Raw genomic sequence first — 18820 nt, 5'->3', positions numbered from 1 at the left:
TAGCAGTTGACAGTGACGGAGACGTCGTATAGTTTATGACAGTCGGAAACCACGTCGTTATCAATTTGTTATGAAAATTGGCTTAGGTCAAAGATTTGCCAGTGTTCAATTTGTTTATAAAATGCTTTCTAAAAACATCTATATAAGCCTTTCGCCAGTCAAGCCGCATACAGTCAGTAATTCCTAAACATCCGTTGAAATAAACAAAGTCTAGTTCTCATTCACATGAAAAGTCTGATAACTTTAATAACATTTTCTCTGTGGGTCATGAATGCACTGACCCTTGTCCTTTGACATGACCGCCTCCGTGGTCTAGTGGTAGAGCGTCCGCCCGGAGAGCGGAAGGTCTGGGGTTCGATCCCCGGCAGCGTCATACCAAAAGACATTAAAAGATGGTACTTGTTCTTACCCTGTCTGGCGCTCGGCATTAAGGGGCTAAAACAAGGACTGGTCGGCTCGGAGTCAGTATACTGTGGGGTATTCATATTAAACTGCGGCATGGTATCTCGGTGAGCTAGCACTATAAATCGGCATCAGTCAAGTAGTACAAGCAGCCACACACACACACACACACACACACACACACATACACGAATTTCACCTCACCTCACCTCCTTTGACAGTTGACGTGGTACTGGGAACTGAAGTGTCACTGTATATCAAATATTCTTTAACTGGTTCTTATTTTTATATACAAATCGATGATCATATATTTCTCGTATATATTCCAATCTTCACTTGAATACGATTTCATAAAGTAGATACAAGTCCCATTTTACACTTTCGCCGGATCTTTCTCACATTCGGTAATTATTTGCATCCTTGAGATAAGTACTATTTAAAAAAATAATTTTCAAACTGGATCGATATCACATAAAGAGAAATGGAAAACATTTTTTTCATGAAAATCCGTACTTGATTCACCTGATTAACATGAAAAATAGCGAATGGGTGAAACTAATACACGTTTACCTCCCTTTGTCAAACAGAATATGTTAGATTGATGTCACCGGGTTTTATTGAAGCCGATTTGTAAAAGATCCGGGTTCGGCTTATAAAAGGGATGTGGACACACGGAGCGGGATAGAGTCGATGTGTGGTTACCCACAGCTAAGGTAGAATGTCGCCACAGTATGCCCAGGTGAGCTATACTTGCTTTTGTGCGTATGTACCTCCTATGTAAATGGCCATTTGCTTGAGACATACATAAAGCATTAATTTTTGAAAATAATCTGTTTTACTCATTTTAGTTTCTTATGTTTTCAATACTTCTAACATGTATTTAAGTAGATTTACATGTATATAAATATCCTCATTCGTTTAGTGTAGATATAACGTTCAATTTACACTTTGTTTCTGTTTCGAAAAAGTGCTTTTTTATAAAGGGATACTTATGCATGCATTTTATCTTATGTACAGTGTATTCATATATTACATATGTAAACACATTATGTCATAAACATTTCAGAAATACTATATCACCTTGGCATGGTGTATAGAGTTGTCGGGATAGTTTATGAGCACTTTCTAGTACAGTAAAGTACGGTTATAACGAACTCAAAGGGACTACTAATTTTAGTTCGTTATAACCGTAGTTCGTTATAAGCATATATACAGCATAACTACAGAAAATAGACGGGACCAAAAAAGTAAGTTCGTTATATCCGAACGACCTAGGTTTACTCTCTTCTGCTTGTAATACTTAGATTTGATGGGTTATTTCTACGCATACAAGGAGTCATCCTCTTTATGAACGAGTCCCTCTTCCCCAACACCAAAGAATATTAAATGATGGATCTCTTAGAAGAGAAAATACGACCTGGGTTTACTCTCCCCTGCTTGTATTGCTTATATTTGATGGGTTACGTTTACGCATACAGAGAGTCATCCTCTATGATCGAGGGTAATATATCTCCATTCTGCCAGACTTTAAGGACAAATTTGGAGGTTTGACACATGCCCACTAGAACATATTACATCACTTCATGAAGGCGAGGTTCTGCACCTTCCATTAATTATTATCAAGATTTATACACCTCCATTCTATTATGATAATTCAAATAACCTTGACCCGTTCTCTACCATAGCTTGTTTCCATACCGATTCGAACGACATTTTCCACTTTTAAGCTGAAATAAAAATGCATCAAAGATCTGCAGTTGAGATTCAGGAAATATTTCCAGCCCACTAAGCAGCTTCAAACCATCAAACTGAAATTTAAACTCGTCTTTATCTATTTCGCCCTGGAACGAATTAACACTTGAAAGAATTTTATCGATATATCCTCGTGAATTTATTTTACGGTCCACGGGTAAGGAGGATAGAGAATGTGCTAATTGTCTCATCCTGTCGAGATACAGCCCATGACCGCGGGTAATGGGTCGCGACTTTCTTATTTGCAAGTCTACTGATATTGCACTCAATATTAGGTCATGAACGTTTATGGAAATCAGCACCTCAGGTCCCATGTTGATGGTGGATGCGTATGGGATTTAGATCTAATCGATATTTAGAGATTTTATTTAAAACGTTCGAAAACAAAACTCGGGATAGCTCTTTCGTCATTGAAAATCAGTTAACGTGTATTCTCCTGTGTTTTAAAGGCGTGGTCATAATGTCGCAAACAAGACACTGCTTTCTACTTTCCTTCCATCAATCTCACACCCGTTATATGACTGAATTATTGTAAATACTACACACTCCCTCACTCACGCCGAAGTTGACGCTTAGTATTCGTTGTGACAAGTTATGTTTTCTACCTTAATGCATATACGGTAAACTACGGTTATAACGAACTCAAAGGGACCACTAATTTTAGTTCGTAATAACCTTAGTTCCTTATAAGCATATATACAGCATATATACAACAGATGGTCTGGAGTATGAAAAAAGTTCTATATATTGGTCACTTCGTTATAAGAGTGTTCCTTATAAACGTAGTTTAGTGTATGCGCTTTTTAACTTATGTTCATGCCTTTCAGATTAAACAAACATTTTGTTCTAAATTGTATTGTGTTATTTTCGTCATTGTATATTCAGTTCACGTGCATCCTTCTGTGTTTGAGATGTGTGGCATTGTTAATTGTCATGGTCATGTATTTGACATAGATATCGAAAATAAATATGTTTCCACGTATTTACAAAAACTGTCTGTAGCTGTCATTGAACCATTAGCAAGTCTTCTAATATCGCAAGTTAACAGTCACCGCTATTGTCACATCGAAATATATCATTCATTCATTCACTTAACGACGCACTCAGCAGTATTCCAGTTATAGCACGGCGGTCTCTTCATAATAGAGTCTAGACCCGTGAAGATCCGGGGTAGAATAGGTCTTCAGCAACCCATGCTTGCCGTAAAAGGCGACTAAGCTTGTCGTAAAAGGCGACTAACGGAATCGGGTGGTCAGGCTCGCTGACTTGGTTGATGCATGTCATCGATCCCAATTGCGTGGGTCGATGCTCATGATATTAATCACTGGATTGTCTGGTCCAGACTCGATTATTTACAGACCGCCGTCATATAGCTGGAATATTGCTGAGTGCGGCGTTAAACAACAAACAATACCAAACCAAAACCATAATAGAGTCTGGACCAGACAATCCAGTGATTGACAACATGAGCATCTATCTACGCAGTCATCAACCAAGCCATCGATCCTGAAAACCCATTCCCGTTAGTCGACTCCTACGGCAAGGATGACTTGCACCCAACGTATTTCATGACGACTTCATGGTATTAAATAAAAAAAATATGTTTCAATCATAAATGAAACGACTAGTTTACTACATCGAAATAACATTAGAAAACTTTGCTTCAGATGCTCAGCTTGGTTTTTGCTCTCACGTGGATGTCAACGACAGCACGCGCCAGCTACGGCCCCTTTCAACGTTACGCCACACGGTCCTATGGGCCTCCCGTGTACCCTCCCTACAGAACCTACTACAACCCTCTGTCAAACTGTCTGAAGATGGTGTACGGCAAGGATATTTTCTTTCGCCTTCCCTTTTCCTCTATGTCTCCGTTAAAAACCTTGGATGACTCCAACGCCCAGGGCAGCGTGAGGAGAAGCTATGGGGATATATTTATGACCCTTGGTCAACTGAAGGAGTCCTTAGGGATTTCGTCATCTAACCATATCAACTGGGAGGATGGAGTTCACTCCCCTGACAACAGGCCCGCAACAAGCGCCAGCATCATCGGTAGAAACGGGTTGCAGATCAACTCTGATGTGTGTTGTTCAACGTAAGTAAATCTAGATTTGTCTAGTTGTGATTGGTCTGCACACTGACCCGTGAAGATCCGGGGTAGAATAGTTCTTCAGCAACCCATGCTTTCCGTAAAAGGCGACTATACTTGTCGTAAGAGGCGACTAATGGGATCGGATGATCAGGCTCGCCGACTTGGTTGATGCATGTCATCGTATCCCAATTGCGTGGACCGATGCTGATGATGTCAGTCACTGTATTGTCTGGCCCAGACTGGATTATTTACAGACCGCCGTCGTATAGCTGGTATATTGCTGAGTGTGGCATTAAAAAACAAAACAAACGTACTATGGCTCCTGGTACTACTTCTAATACTTGTATGGCTTGGCTTAACGCCGCACTCAACAATATCCCAGCTGTATGACGGCTTGTAAATAATCGAGTCTGGACCTTGTGATTGACATCATGAGCATCGATCTACACATTTGGTGTACGATGACACGCATCAACCATGCCAGCGAGCCTGCCCTCCCGATTCCGTTAGTCGTCTGTTACGACACACTAACACAACACAAACTACTACAACTACTACAACAACAACTACTACTACTACTACTACTACTACTACTACTACTACTACTACTACTACTACTACTACTACTACTACTACTATTACTACTACTACTACTACTGTTACTGTTCGATTCCCCCATTTCTGGTGTCCCCTGCCGTAATATTGCTTGGATATTGCTACATGCAGCGTAAAACCTTACTCACTCACTCACTTTAGAATTCTGAACAAAGTGACATTTGCTCTGCGAGGTGACGAGATATTCATTCTACCTTAATGAGTGAGTGAGTGAGTGAGTGAGTGAGTGAGAATGGTTTAACGCCGCTTTTAGCAATATTCCAGCAATATCACGGCGGGGGACACCAGAAATAGGCTTCACATATTGTACCCATGTCGGGAATCGAACCCGGGTCTCTGGTGTGTCGAGCGAACGCTTTAACCACTAGACTACCCGACGCCCCCTACCTTAATGCATGTACGCTTTGTAAACTTATGTTCATGCCTTTCAGATTTAACAAACATTTTTATTCATTGTATTCCTAGGAATGAGGTGTTCTTCATCAACGATACCTTGGTGGATGTGGAGAATATCCCAAGGAAGATTGCCCAGCTGACTAAGATTGGGGCATACCAGTTTATACGCCATGGATTTTGTGCGTGAGTATACTCCGATAATACGTAAAGGAAGTTATCGAGCGGCGCTCAAAGGCTGGAAGACCTAAAGTAACACATGACCCAATACTTCACCATATAATTCTCTTTATGAACAGGACATCATTATTTTTTCTACACATACTCCATCTTGATTAAAAGCATCTCACAAAACACGGCGGGATTTGAATAAAAATTGGAGTCTCCCAGGTATTTTATCACACAGTAAATACTGGAGGGGAGTTGACGTCTTGCCTGTTAACTTCTTGTTTTTTCTAAACACTTCGCGCAAGGATTTGTGCGTAAAACACCCATTTTGGAGTAAATGAATTACAAAGACATTACTGTGTTGTTTCCACTTGAATGCATTTATTTAATATTAATTCTCACTCACTCACTCACTCACTCAATCCACCCACCCACTCATTTACCTACCCACACACTCACTCACCCACCCACCCACACACTCACCCACCCACCCACCCACTCACTCACTCACTCACTCACTCACCCACCCACCCACCCACCCACCCACCCACTCACTCACTCACTCACTCACTCACTCACTCACTCACTCACTCACTCACTCACTCACTCTAAATATGACCGCCTCCGTGGTCCTCCGCCCGGAAAGCTGATGGTCACGTCATACCAAAAGACGTTCAAAGATGGTACTTGTTGTTACCCTGTCTGGTGCTCGGCATTAAGGGGCTAAAACAAGGACTGGTCGGCTCGGAGTCAGAATACTGTGTCTGAGTGGGGCATTCATGATAAACTGCGGCATGGTATCCCAGTGAGCTAGCACTATAAATCGGCATCAGTCCGGACTAGTACAAGCAGCCACACACACACACACACACACACACACACACACACACACACACAGGTGCATGCACGTCGCTATATAAGTGCAATAATCTTGGACGCGACGTAAACCCAATTTCACCTCACCTCACCTCACTCTAAATATCCGAAAACTTGGGTTTCCGGGTTAAGTGTAGGATGCGGACCCGAAGGTATCAATTTCTGCCCATATATGCGTACACCTGTATGAGATAAACTTTAACTTCGTCTTCAATGTTCATACATTCCTGTCATATATAAAGGAGCATGTTCACATACGGTCAAGGTGTGATTTCTTTCTCCACTGTTTCAGGTTTAAGGGGGCGTGTCAGGGCGAGTGTCTGCAGCATTACATCAACCTACCGCTGGCTGTTGATGAGCCGGGGGCCGGCTTACCAATCATGTTCCGCTTTTTCAAGATACCCGGATACTGCTCGTGTCGAGTAGTTGGATTTTAAAACCAAGAACGATTGTGCAAATTCAGTTTTCAGATAATATGATGATCTCTTACCCTTTTTAACGAGTTAGTATATGTGATTGGCCTACGTGTTTTATACTTAACAAGTTTTAGATTCGAATTCTTTACAGAGAACAGAGAAGTATGTTTCATTTAACCATCAACAAACTGAGGCAGAGGACTTTCGCCACGTCACATCTTTGGTTTCACATATTCCATTGGCCGGAGAGCAATGCCATCTCAGCGTCACGCCGTCCCCCAGAGCATATCATGGAGACTGGCTCGCGGCTGTCTTTGCACTGCGATTTACATATACATACTACCCTTTTGAGCAGTATATTTTTTGTCGCTTCCCATGTTATGGGTGCTGTTTTCTGTACGTCCTAAAGCACAGTGTAGAGTAACAAATGTAATAATTTAAAATCGGTTTTGTTTTTCAATATTCAATAAAACTCTCATAAAAATAGATTATTTTACGCCCGCTTCCTTCGCCTTGACAGAAGCAATGACGGTGTTGAAACGCTTGGTCTGCAAGTGAAGCTCATCCCACTGTGTCACCTGGCTACCTCGTCACCCCACGAGTGCATGTGGGCACTGCTGACAAATCAAGACGCGGGAATTAGCTGTGCAGAATTGCGTCCCTTTGATGTGCCAGGATCCGATTCACTGGCCGAGTCAACTGTCAGATCACACATTTTCTACAAATGTTTTTTTCCCAAAATCTGTCAAGAAATGTGCAGATCTATAATGCTAGGAGCGTATTTTTATACAGAATCATGACGAACATAAAATTGAAATTTGTGATTTTGGGAAGTTCCTTCATTTTTAAAAAAAAGTGTATATCTCGCCTATCAAAAGTTTTCGTCAAATTTCTTACATGGCCCATTCTGCATTTCCATCGACGATTAATTTGCTGCAATCTTACAACAACAAACAGCAATACCTACAATATGATTTTTTTATTCTCAAAGCCTTTTAGAATTTCATCTGATAGACTTGATTCATGACTTATTTATAGCTTAGCACTTGTCGATATTGGAAGAAGACTCTGACATGACCGTATTTTCCTACCTTATTTATGCTGTGCATGGCGTTGTATATAGGTTATACTCAATCGCATTTATTTAATATTCGAAACAGTCAAGTTGCATGACTATAAACAGGGTAAATATGATTTACCGTATTCTACGAAATAAGCGCCCAGGGCGCTCTCAAAATTAAAAATAGGGGGCTCTTATTAGAATATTATTTTGGTGGGGAAAAAAGACAGAGTTGAAAGATAAATTTCGTGGTTTATGCTGACAGCCTGAAACATTTATATACGACAGATATGTTTTTTCTAGAATTTAATTGCCATTAATTAAGGGTGCATATAACACACGAGTGCGTATTATGCGCGAAAAAGTCTAGTGTACATTCATCAATCGGAAGGGGTGCTAATTGGGATTGTTCACTAGCCAATATATTAACATATATTACCGTGAGCGCTTATTAGAGCGGAGCGCTTATTACGTCGAATACGGTATGCTATTTTGTATAAATACTTAAGTCTCGTGGAATCATGTTGTGGGTACGAATTACATATATTGTTTTGTATTTATATAAATATATATATATATTCCGTCTGTGATAATAAATCATTTTTATTTAATTTAATGTTAATTGTTTGTTTTCTTTTCAGTTAACGTATTGAATGATAGAAATGTTACGTGAAATCATCTGTAAATTAGCAACCGCTTTGCCAGTATGAACGAATGCAACTACGTTTTCTGACGTGTAACTTATAGTGCTTTATTTGTTATTGCTTAGGGGAAAGGGCAAGGTGGGATTAGGGTCCTTGTTAACCTACGGGATCTGCATAATTATAGTGAGTGAGTTGGATTTTACGCTGCTTTTAGCAATATTCCAGCAATATCACGGCGGGGGTACACCAGAAATGGGCTTTACACATTGTACCCACGTGGGGCTCGAACCACTGCCTACAGCGTGACGAGTGACCGCTTTAACCGCTAGGCCACCCCACAGTTCCTGCTTAATTATATAATTGAATTTTTTTTTAGAAATTGGTATATCAAAGTGTCTAATTTTACGTTTATTTCGAAATCGACTTCTTGGATTCATTCACATCGGTTTTTGTAGGTTTACACAGGTACAGTCGGCCTTCTAAAAACTGTCCCATCACGAAACTTCTCGAACGACCAGTAACCCGTTCCACAAAGAGATCTTAGCGCTATGACTATCGTAAGCCAGTGTTGAAGTATTGGGAGTTACGATCACCTTAGCGCTAAGATGGCTTTGTGGAACGGGTCCCTGGCCTGCCGCTAAAGCTTATCCACAAGAGCTCTCGACATTTTACGAATGCTTCAATCATTTGCTGTCTATGATAATCACTACAAATAAACCTACAATGTTCAATCTCATAACAACAGGCCACAATTAAACAAACCATATGCCGATAGTGTGAGTGAGGCGGCGTGGGTTAACCGCGATGTAAACAGTATGTAAGTAATATGATCACACAATGACTAGTGTTATCGATGCATTAAACCAATCCGATAAACACGTTACAAAAAGAAGGTAAATATGGTGTTTGCTAGTGGGCGTGGCCTGTATTTTTTCGGTTTAGTGAGTGAGTGAGTGAGTGAGTATGGGTTTACGCCGCTTTTAGCAATATTCCAGCAGGGGACACCAGAAATGGGCTTCACACGATGTACCCATGTGAGGGTCTGTCGGGTAGCCTAGTGGTTAAAGCGTTCGCTCGTCACGCCGAAGACCCGGGTCCGATTCCCGACATGGGTCAATGTGTGAAGCCCATTTCTGGAGTCCCCCGCCGTGATACTGCTGGAATATTTCTAAAAGCGGCATAAAGCCATACACACTCGCTCACTCACTCTAAGGGAGGGTCATAAAAATAATACATATATTTGGGGAGGGTCGTGGAAAGAATGTACATCTATTCTACTACAAAGTGCTTTTGCATTTGGTCATTTCGCGGGTGGTCATGAAAAAAATGTAGGACATGGGGAGGGTCATCCGAAAATATGACAAGCGTTAGGGAAGGGTTATTATTTTCAGTACATGATTGCAACGAAAAAAAATAAAAAAACATCCCACCCACCCATATATATGTGTCCCATATATATGTGCCCCCAAAACATGACAGGCAAAATTGGTATTGAAGAATCACGACACATATTCAACACTGTAGTTCACAGCATTGTGAACTTTGAAAACCACTGAACTGTGACATTGGGTCGATCATTTTATCACACCACTATTTACCGTGATCATGATCAATGTAAGCAACCTGATAGTTATCTCCCTTCGATAATAGCACGCGCTGTATTTGTTGTGATGTTGCCAAGCTGTGGACTGTGCGACTCGAGTCTTGAAAACGGTTCACGCAGCGGAGGTCGCTCGCGGGTTGGTAGCATATGATAGATTAACCTATGTTTAGTTGACATGACTGCAGATTTGATTGACATTATTCAGCGGAGGGCCAGTCTGATGACGTGAGGTGATATGACGCTATCATCACTGAAATCAAAGCTGATCTATTTCCATACATTGTAACATTTGTAGCATTACGGGTGTGAAACTGGATATATTCCACACTGATTGGCCTGGGATAGCATCACGGAGGTCAACCACTGGTGAGTTTAGCGGTGTTGACTTGACTCTTATCTAGTGACAGACGTCGATTGTTGATTAATTTCTTGATTTCAAACGTTATATATCAGTGTGTCTATTAAATCTATAAATGACTGCTTATAATATAAATTATTCTTATCCTTTATTAAAACTTTTTTAGGAAGTATATTTGTACCTGTTTATGAGATGAAATGTCCTTAACTTTTTAACAGTTGCCTTGTCAATGAATGATAAGCTGGTTCTGAATGTGGTCAGAATTGGCAAATAAAGGCAACTAGTTAATTATTAAGTGAATTGTCCTCCATTTCTCCATTGGTATATAAGTCAGTGTGTATTCACTTCTTAATTCTGTCCTTGCATTTAGGACACACTTTTCTACTTTGATAAACTTAGGTAAGGTGAAATATACATTAATTAGCTGTGTCAGGCTTATTACTTGTTTTATATTGACATAAATTTATTTGCGTTAGGATGAGGGGAAAAAAAAGTAGCAAAATTTATGTATTTTTTTACAGTTACACAAAGCTACAGATAAGCTGTGTATTTGCGTAAAATACCCCCAAAATATTAAAAACCCAATTACTTTCAATAAACTTGCATACAGAAACGCATGCATTAAATGAAAAACTCAAATGTATTAAAACAGCATGCACAAACACCCAATGAAGTTTTTTCAGCATGCGTACCCCCAAAATATTAAAAACCCAATTACTTTCAATAAACTTGCGTACAGAAACACATGCATTAAATGAAAAACTCAAATGTATAAAAACAGCATGCACAAATACCCAATGAAGTTTTTTCAGCATGCGTACAATGGAGCTAATTTCCGAAGCACAATTACGAGTTAATTTAATTTCCAAGTCAAGCCTTTAGTTAGAACCTTTATATATATCTAAGGGTATATATATTTTATTATTTTTGAAATCTCAAAATGTTAGCTCATTTTGGGAAAAACCCAATAGAGTGATAAATAGATGAGTGAAAAAATATTGGTTACCCAATTATAATGTAATAACCCAATTAAAATAGAAACCCTTGAATAAAAAAGTTATCTGGAGCTCTGAGTAACAGGTCAATGGGTCTTACTTTTGTCAGAGCAGGTTTTGTTCCTATTAAGACATGTTTGGAGTATAGTCAATACAAACAATGCATTTACAATTATTATTTAAAAAGTTAACAGTCACCATTTTTATATTTTAATCCTTTAAAGATCAACCTTTTAGATAAATAAACATAAATGCAATTTAACCTACTATTTTTTCTGATTTTGGTTATTGGCTGTGGTCAAACAAATCTGTAAACTAAAAAGTTTAATAAATTTCACCGTATACAAATAAGTTCAAGAGAGAGTCTGATAAAGATATACCGTAATCTATTTTAATATTAATGATTCCGACCCTGAAGCTCATATGAAGCTCACACATCAATAACACATGTCAGACCCTCTACAAATGGCAATCATTTTGTCTCTTTGCTTGAGGGCATTTCATATTTTTTGGCATGCTATTTTCAGTGCAGATTCCTTATTTTTACAGTAACACACTTCCATTCTGACTTTTTGAAGCTACCTGTTCTAATACCCATACGGTTTTGCATTCTTTGATATTGTTTTCATTTAGAACAGTTGTGAATTTAGGTTTGAGTGGTTGGGAAATTGAAATAAAAATTATGATAAAAATTTGACTTACCTACCCATTAATGTGTTTAAATGAGAAACAAGAAAAATTTATATGGCCTAATATTAAGTGAAAAATTGAACAAAGTAATATGTTAGTTGGCGAACTCTTAATTTAAAACTTTATAGATGAATTTTACAAATAATGTTATATAGTCTGTATTTTTCATTAGTCACAATATGCTTGAAATACTGAAAATGTGTCTTTAAGATTTCACTCACTCACTATTTCGTATATTAAACTAAACGTAGTTTAATGAAAGACTACTGACACTCAGATGAACAGAAATAAATAGTTGAAGTATACTAATTTCTTTTTACTTGACCACTTGCAAACCATGTATGTACATGTTTCATTGTGAAAATACAAAGTATGTTGAAAGAAATATTTGGCCCAATCTCATTAATATTAGGTATTTGACCCTGACACGATACATCTTCTCGAGGATCTGACAAACATGCTGTTGGTTCTTTTAAGGCCGAAATATAAATGTTTTAGATTTTCATACACTTTTATTTGGTCATGTTATTTTTTTAGAATTTTTGTTTGTTTTAAACTAGCTTTTCAACATGTTCAAGGCACTGTGTATATTAATTTTGATGTCATTCCCATTAAGTATGAATGTGTGGCAGGAGTGTTTGGGTGGTGTGTGTCATTAAATATAGAAAGAGTGAGTGAGTATTGTTTTACGTCGCTTTTAGCAATATTCCAGCAATAGAATCGAACCCGGATGAGTGAAAACTTTTGCCTTAAGTCTACTGAGTTGTTTTAGCATAAGACGCTGTAAAGAGGGTGGACGATCTCAAACAGTCGGTGCTTCATTTATCAAGGACCAATCGAAGAAATATTTTGCACATTTTTTCCTGATAGAAAACTACACATTACAACGTAAAAATATCCTGATGTTTTGAATCATACCAAGGTTAAGACCAAAGCGAACACAAAATTTGTAAATTAATTTGGACTTATTTGAAATATACACAATGCCTACTCGTTAAACAGTTATTGAGAGTTTCATTTTGGGGTGTCCTTCGACCATGTGCCTGTCGACTGGGTTTGACAGTAGCATTGAGAGCATTAACCACTAGGCTACCCCACCGCCCCAGGTATAGAAGGAAGAGAGAGCGCCAAGCAGAGTATAGAGTCAGTATTGTGGGGGGCGGTCGGGTAGCCTAGTGGTTAAAGCGTTCGCTCGTCATGCCGAAGACCCGAGTTCGATTACCGACATGGGTACAATGTGTGAAGCCCATTTCAGGTGTCCCCCGCCGTGATATTGCTGGAATATTGCTAAAAGCGGCGTAAAACCATACTCACTCACTCACTCACTCACTCAGTATTGTGGATTGGGATGTAAATCCAATATTTAATTATTATGTCCTAAAGTTTGCCTTGAATAAACAGAAGCCATAGCTATTATTGAACATGACTCCTTGATAATAGAATTAAATCAATATTGCTATGGAGCTAGACTTAACAAAGTGTTCATTCTATATAAAGTTATATTGTGTTCAAATAGGCATCCATAATGAGATAACAAGGTACAAAAGATTTATGATTTTGGGGAAAGGTTTCAGAAATTATATAAATAGCCTAATACTGAAATATCCGACTTGGCAATTACTGATATGTTGAAGTAAGATGTCTGTCATTGCATGAAAGGATGGTGGCTGTTGCCTTGAAGTAGACAACATGGTGACAAAAGGATATCGGCGAGGATCGATATCGCCAATGCAATGTGCATGTATCATTGTGTGGCTGAAGCCAATAATAGCTGATATCTCCAACGACCGTGTCATCAGAGACTGGGCCGTAATAATAAGATCATCTTCACAGCTAAGTGATGTCAGTTAAGAATGGGATCAAGGGTCATTGAGGCTGTTCTGTGTGATGCTCATTCTTGATTAAATTCCCCTTGATTAAATTGAATGGGTACAGCTTGAGTGAAGATCTTGACATCTGAACTGAACTCCTTTGATATTTTCTCTTGAAAAGAGTGTTATGATTACAAGAGTGAGTGAGTTTGGTTTTACTCTAGGGTTGGGACGAGTCAAAATTTACTACCAGGGTACCCTCCCACCTATTACCCGACCCTAACCGGGTACCCGCTGTAGGTCTCAAGGTACAAAATGTCCGATTGGGAATAGTTTTACCGTACTCCTGGCAAAATAAATTTTGATACACATATAATCCGATCTGGTCATGCATACACTGAAGTTGACTGAAGTTATATAATCATGCAAACATATAAAGTCAGATGGAATGTGTGTATAGTCAGAACGAAATTTGTCGTAACCATTGAGTTCTAAATAATTTTTGCCATTAAACTATAATCACGTGACTAACCAAGGGTCCAGGTAGTCCTGTGGGTACCCAGGTCCTACTCAGTACCCACCCGACCCTGGTACCCGAGTTACCTGTCCCAGCCCTATTTTACACCGCTTTTAGCAATATTCCAGCAATATCACGGTGGTGGACAGCAGAAATGGGCTTCACACACTGTACCCATGTCGGTAATCGAACCCAGGTTTTCGGAGTGACGAGCTAATACTTTAACTACTAGGCTACCCGACCGCCTCTTATTGCAAGAGAAATGCTTTTGTAGGATGTTTAAGGGTCTTGTCTAAAGATTGATGACAGTAAGAAACTGTGTATATTTAGTTTGCGTGCTGAGAACTAATTTAGTTTGTTATTAAGATTGATTTCAGTTGTCAGTAAATCAAGTAATTTATTCAGATATTATTATATTATTCATATTTTTGTGTGTGAGAAATATTAATGATTTCTGTAGAATTTAGACTATTTTACTTCATATGAAGTGTATTGTCTTTCAGATTAAAATTCTTTTAAGTGTGAGTGTACTTGTGTGACACTAATTTAACTTAATGTTTTAACTAAATTGATTGTATTACAATTGTAATACTTTATTCGATGAATAAGTGCCCCGCTCTAATAAGCGCCCACGGCGATATTTGCGAATATATTGGCTAGTGAACAATCCCAATTAGCACCCCTTCCGATTGATCAATGAACACAAGACTTATTTGTTCGTGTATAATACGCACTCGTGTGTTATATGCAACCTTAATTATGGGCAATTAAATTCTGGAAAAATATATCTGTCGTACATGAACACGAAATTTATCTTTCAACTCTGTTTTTTTTCACCAAAATAATATTTTAATAAGAGCCCCCTATTTCTAATTTTGAGAGGGCCCTGGGCGCTTATTACGTTGAATACGGTAATGTTTTAACTAAATTGATTGTGTGACAATTGTAATATATGTTTATGATTTGGTTGCTGACATGACCGCTTGGTCATCTCATCATGGACCCCCCATATGGGTTGTGAACCTGATGTATACTACAAAAAAACCAAGTTACAGAACATCCACAATTAGAAGGCTGTGTGTTGCAATATCCACTAGCCATGATAGAGTAACTATAGCCATATGAAAAAAATCCTGTGTTCTTTAACTTCTTTTGAGTAATATATATTTCAGCTGGTCGTTTTTTTGGTGTACAGATTTTAACAAATGACATGCTTTCATCTTACTGGCCACGTCTTAGATGTTTCATTAGTAGGGTTGTACAGAGATCTATACAGAAAGCTTGAAGCAGATCATCCTTGTATACAATCCAGCTTAGGCTAAAACAAATAAAAGAATTGGTTCTCAGGCAATGGTTTTTGAAAATATAGTGTGGGTGGGCGGTGTCTTTTTTTTTTTTTTGATTGTTCAAACTAGTATGTAACCAATAAACAGTTGTGTAATCAATAAACAGTTGTGTATTCAATAAACAGTTGTGTAATCAATAAACAGTTGTGTACAATCAACCTGGGAAAGGGCCTCTCTAGATCAATGTATTCCTTGATGAGTAAAATACTGGAATACAGTATTTGACTTCCATTGGACTTGGAATATTAAAGAATTTTTTAATTTAAAAAAAAAAAATGGAAATAAAAACGAAACATGCGGCAAACTTATGATGATGCAGGCGGTGCCTGAGAACCAAGAATATATTTTTTTTTACCCTTAGGCACTTACAGTCAGCTTTACAATCAATCAAATTAAAATCAGATCTTTTACTCTATGATCATACCTTTCTGTGTGAAGATCAAAGGACATCTCCATAGTAGATAGCGTCAGGTGATAATGATGATGATGATGATGATGATGAAAAGGGGCAGGTGAACATTCTAATGAGCTTACTGTGTCGAGGTGTCTAAATTCTTAGTACAGGTGAGTGAAGCATTCAGACAAGCATCTGATTTCTGTATTTTTTTAAAAACAAACATAATCAGGGAGTTCTGAATGCAAAATATTAAAGCCTCACTATAATTTTGTTGTGGATGTGTTATACATCCTGTTGTTTTGGAGCGCCATGGCATCTACATCCAGACGTGTGTACTATTGATGGTTTGTTTGTGTTCTGTGGTGTTCTTCTTCAGCTAAGATTGAAATTTCTGAATCAAGGTGGAAAAGAAATGAAGCTGAGCCATTTTAGAAAGCAGATATCTGATTGGTTCAAGAACCCATGCAGCCTCCATTAAATTTGGCGATCTTACTACGCTCATGGTTCACCTGACACAACTCCCTATGGTAATGCCCTCAGTCATTGTCACACAGGACCCGTGATAATTCGGGGTAGAACAGGTCTAATAGGTCTCCAGCAACCCATGCTTGCTGTAAAAGGTGACTATGCTTGTCGTAAGAGGCGACTAACGGGATCAGGTGGTCAGGCTCGCTGAAACATGTTGAAACATGTCATCATATCCCAATTGCGTGGATGGATGCTCATGATGACGATCACTGGATTGTCTGGTCAAGACTTGATTATTTACAGACCGCCATCATATAACTGGAATATTGCTGAGTGCAGCGTTAAACAACAAACAAAAACATCTTCATGCAGGGAGGTATCGTATCAGAGTAAAGATCTGATTTTCATGAGATTGATTTACAATAATCCTATCACAGTTTTAGTCCCATCTAAAGGGTTTGCAATTATTGTAGTGCTACGGTCAATTTGTGTATATGGGCCCACGTTTATATTCACACATGCAAGAGTAATTAGTAACAACACACTATTCAAGGCATCAGTGTATTACCTGTCGATGTATGAGGTTAGTTTGTTTGTACATCTTTTGTTTCATGCCGCACTCAGCAATATTCCAGCTATATGGCGGCGGTCTGTAAATCATCGTGTGTGGACCAGAATATCCAGTGATTGACATCATGATCTACATCAATATCGATCAACACAACTGGGATACGATGACATGCATCAACCAAGTCAGCGAGTCTGACCACCTGATCCCAATAGTCGCCTTTTACGACAAGCATAGTCACCCCTTACGGCAAGTCTGGGTTGCTGAAGACCTATTCTACACCGGATCTTCACGGGTTGACAATAATGGTGTATTAAGTCAAGTAAATTGAAGGCAACATGATAGGTAGGCGTAAAATAATGAGAGGCAGGGTGTTTGGTAGTGAGGTGAACAGGGATCAAATGTTATAATACATTATATAATACTTCCTCATCAATTATGACCATCCTAATTCATGATTAATGTATCTAAGCAATACAAGTTCTCTCTTCTGTTCAGTCACAGGCGACAAGGACCTCAGTCCTGCTCTTTAGCGCCCTGAACGTCCATGTGCCCGTGTCAGTAAGTGAAAGGGGAAACGTCTTTGTAATATGACATCCTAAGATTTCCGAGTGAGTGTTAGTGATCTGTAGGGTTGAGAAATCAACACTTGCCAGGTCGCTGTGACCAAGTAGCAAGTGTAGATAGAAAGCATTGATTGCAGGGTCTTTGTCTTTGTTGTATTTGCAGGTTTGAAATGAACTAGATATCTTTGCCCAGGGTGACACCACACGTTTTGCCTCTTGTGTTTCGGGTGTATGTATGTATTCGTGTTTCCACCATCTGGTCATCTACCATTGGACGAGTGGGTTCTTTTTGAGTGCATTACCCTAACCGTTGTATGCTGGGAACTAAATGTGACTCTCTTGATATTGATGAAATTATTCAGATAATAAATATAGGGAACTAAATATGAATTTCTTCTTAAAAAGATGAAGAAATGTAAATGTGACAAAATGAACAAAATATGATTCTCAAAATCTGTTGCTATCAAACCAAACAAACGAAATTGTTGAATGTAGGTCCTATCGCGATGACATATCATGCCAATCTGAACTTAACTCAAGTAAGTCCGATTTACCTCCTCGTGCACGTGCTCCGACTGCTTGTGCCCTGTCATACTTTTGTTTCCTCCGTTAAGCAAGTTGCGTTCCAGCTGTGTTCCAGCTATCTGTTCAAGCTTCACAGGGTGTATTTATTGTACACTAGGGGTAGTGACAACACTGTAAGGACCTGTAAACATTGTTGGTCCCAAGGCTGAATATCAACCCGGTCACTAGTGGGATACGATCTCATCACCTGGCACAAAATATGATTCTCAAAATCTGTTGCTGTCAAACCTATCCGTCTAGCCCTATGTTAGCTAGCAGTGTTGCGTCCTATTGCGACAGCCTATCTTAACTAATGTGTTCTACTACGTCCTACTTGATGAGCTCTAAAACGAAATTGTTGAATGTAGGTCCTATCATGACGACATATCATGCCTACTGAACTTAACTCAAGTAAGTCCGATTTACCTCGTCGTGCAAGTGCTCCGACAGCATGTGCCCTGTCATACTTTTGTTTTCTCCGTGAAGCAAGTTGCGTTCCAGCTGTGTTCCAGCTATCTGTTC

At 38.9% G+C, this 18820-nt stretch overlaps 2 protein-coding genes across 3 annotated transcripts in view; both read left to right on the top strand.

The window, feature by feature from the left end:
- Nucleotides 1-1120: 1120 nt before the first annotated feature.
- LOC139464801 (uncharacterized) lies at nucleotides 1121-6732 on the top strand. The gene is made up of 4 exons (XM_071246308.1): nucleotides 1121-1141; nucleotides 3822-4246; nucleotides 5324-5437; nucleotides 6588-6732. The coding sequence occupies exons 1-4, from the start codon at nucleotides 1121-1123 to the stop codon at nucleotides 6730-6732; spliced, it is 705 nt and encodes a 234-aa protein (XP_071102409.1).
- A 3374-nt stretch (nucleotides 6733-10106) lies between these two features.
- Nucleotides 10107-18820, top strand: part of LOC139464926 (calpain-9-like) — a 35725-nt gene continuing 27011 nt past the window's right edge. Inside the window, exon 1 of one of the 2 annotated variants that reach the window (XM_071246528.1) lies at nucleotides 10107-10154. The gene's annotated coding sequence lies outside the window, so the exon portion shown is untranslated. Of the gene's footprint in view, nucleotides 10385-18820 lie in introns of both variants that reach the window. The other variant, XM_071246527.1, reaches the window with a different exon arrangement.

This window comes from Haliotis cracherodii, unplaced genomic scaffold, assembly GCF_022045235.1.
Source record: "Haliotis cracherodii isolate W230 unplaced genomic scaffold, xgHalCrac1.p SCAF_17, whole genome shotgun sequence".
Taxonomy (NCBI): Eukaryota; Metazoa; Mollusca; class Gastropoda; order Lepetellida; family Haliotidae; genus Haliotis; species Haliotis cracherodii.
Note: the sequence above shows the minus strand (reverse complement) of the source record. Positions and strands in the feature narration are given on the sequence as shown.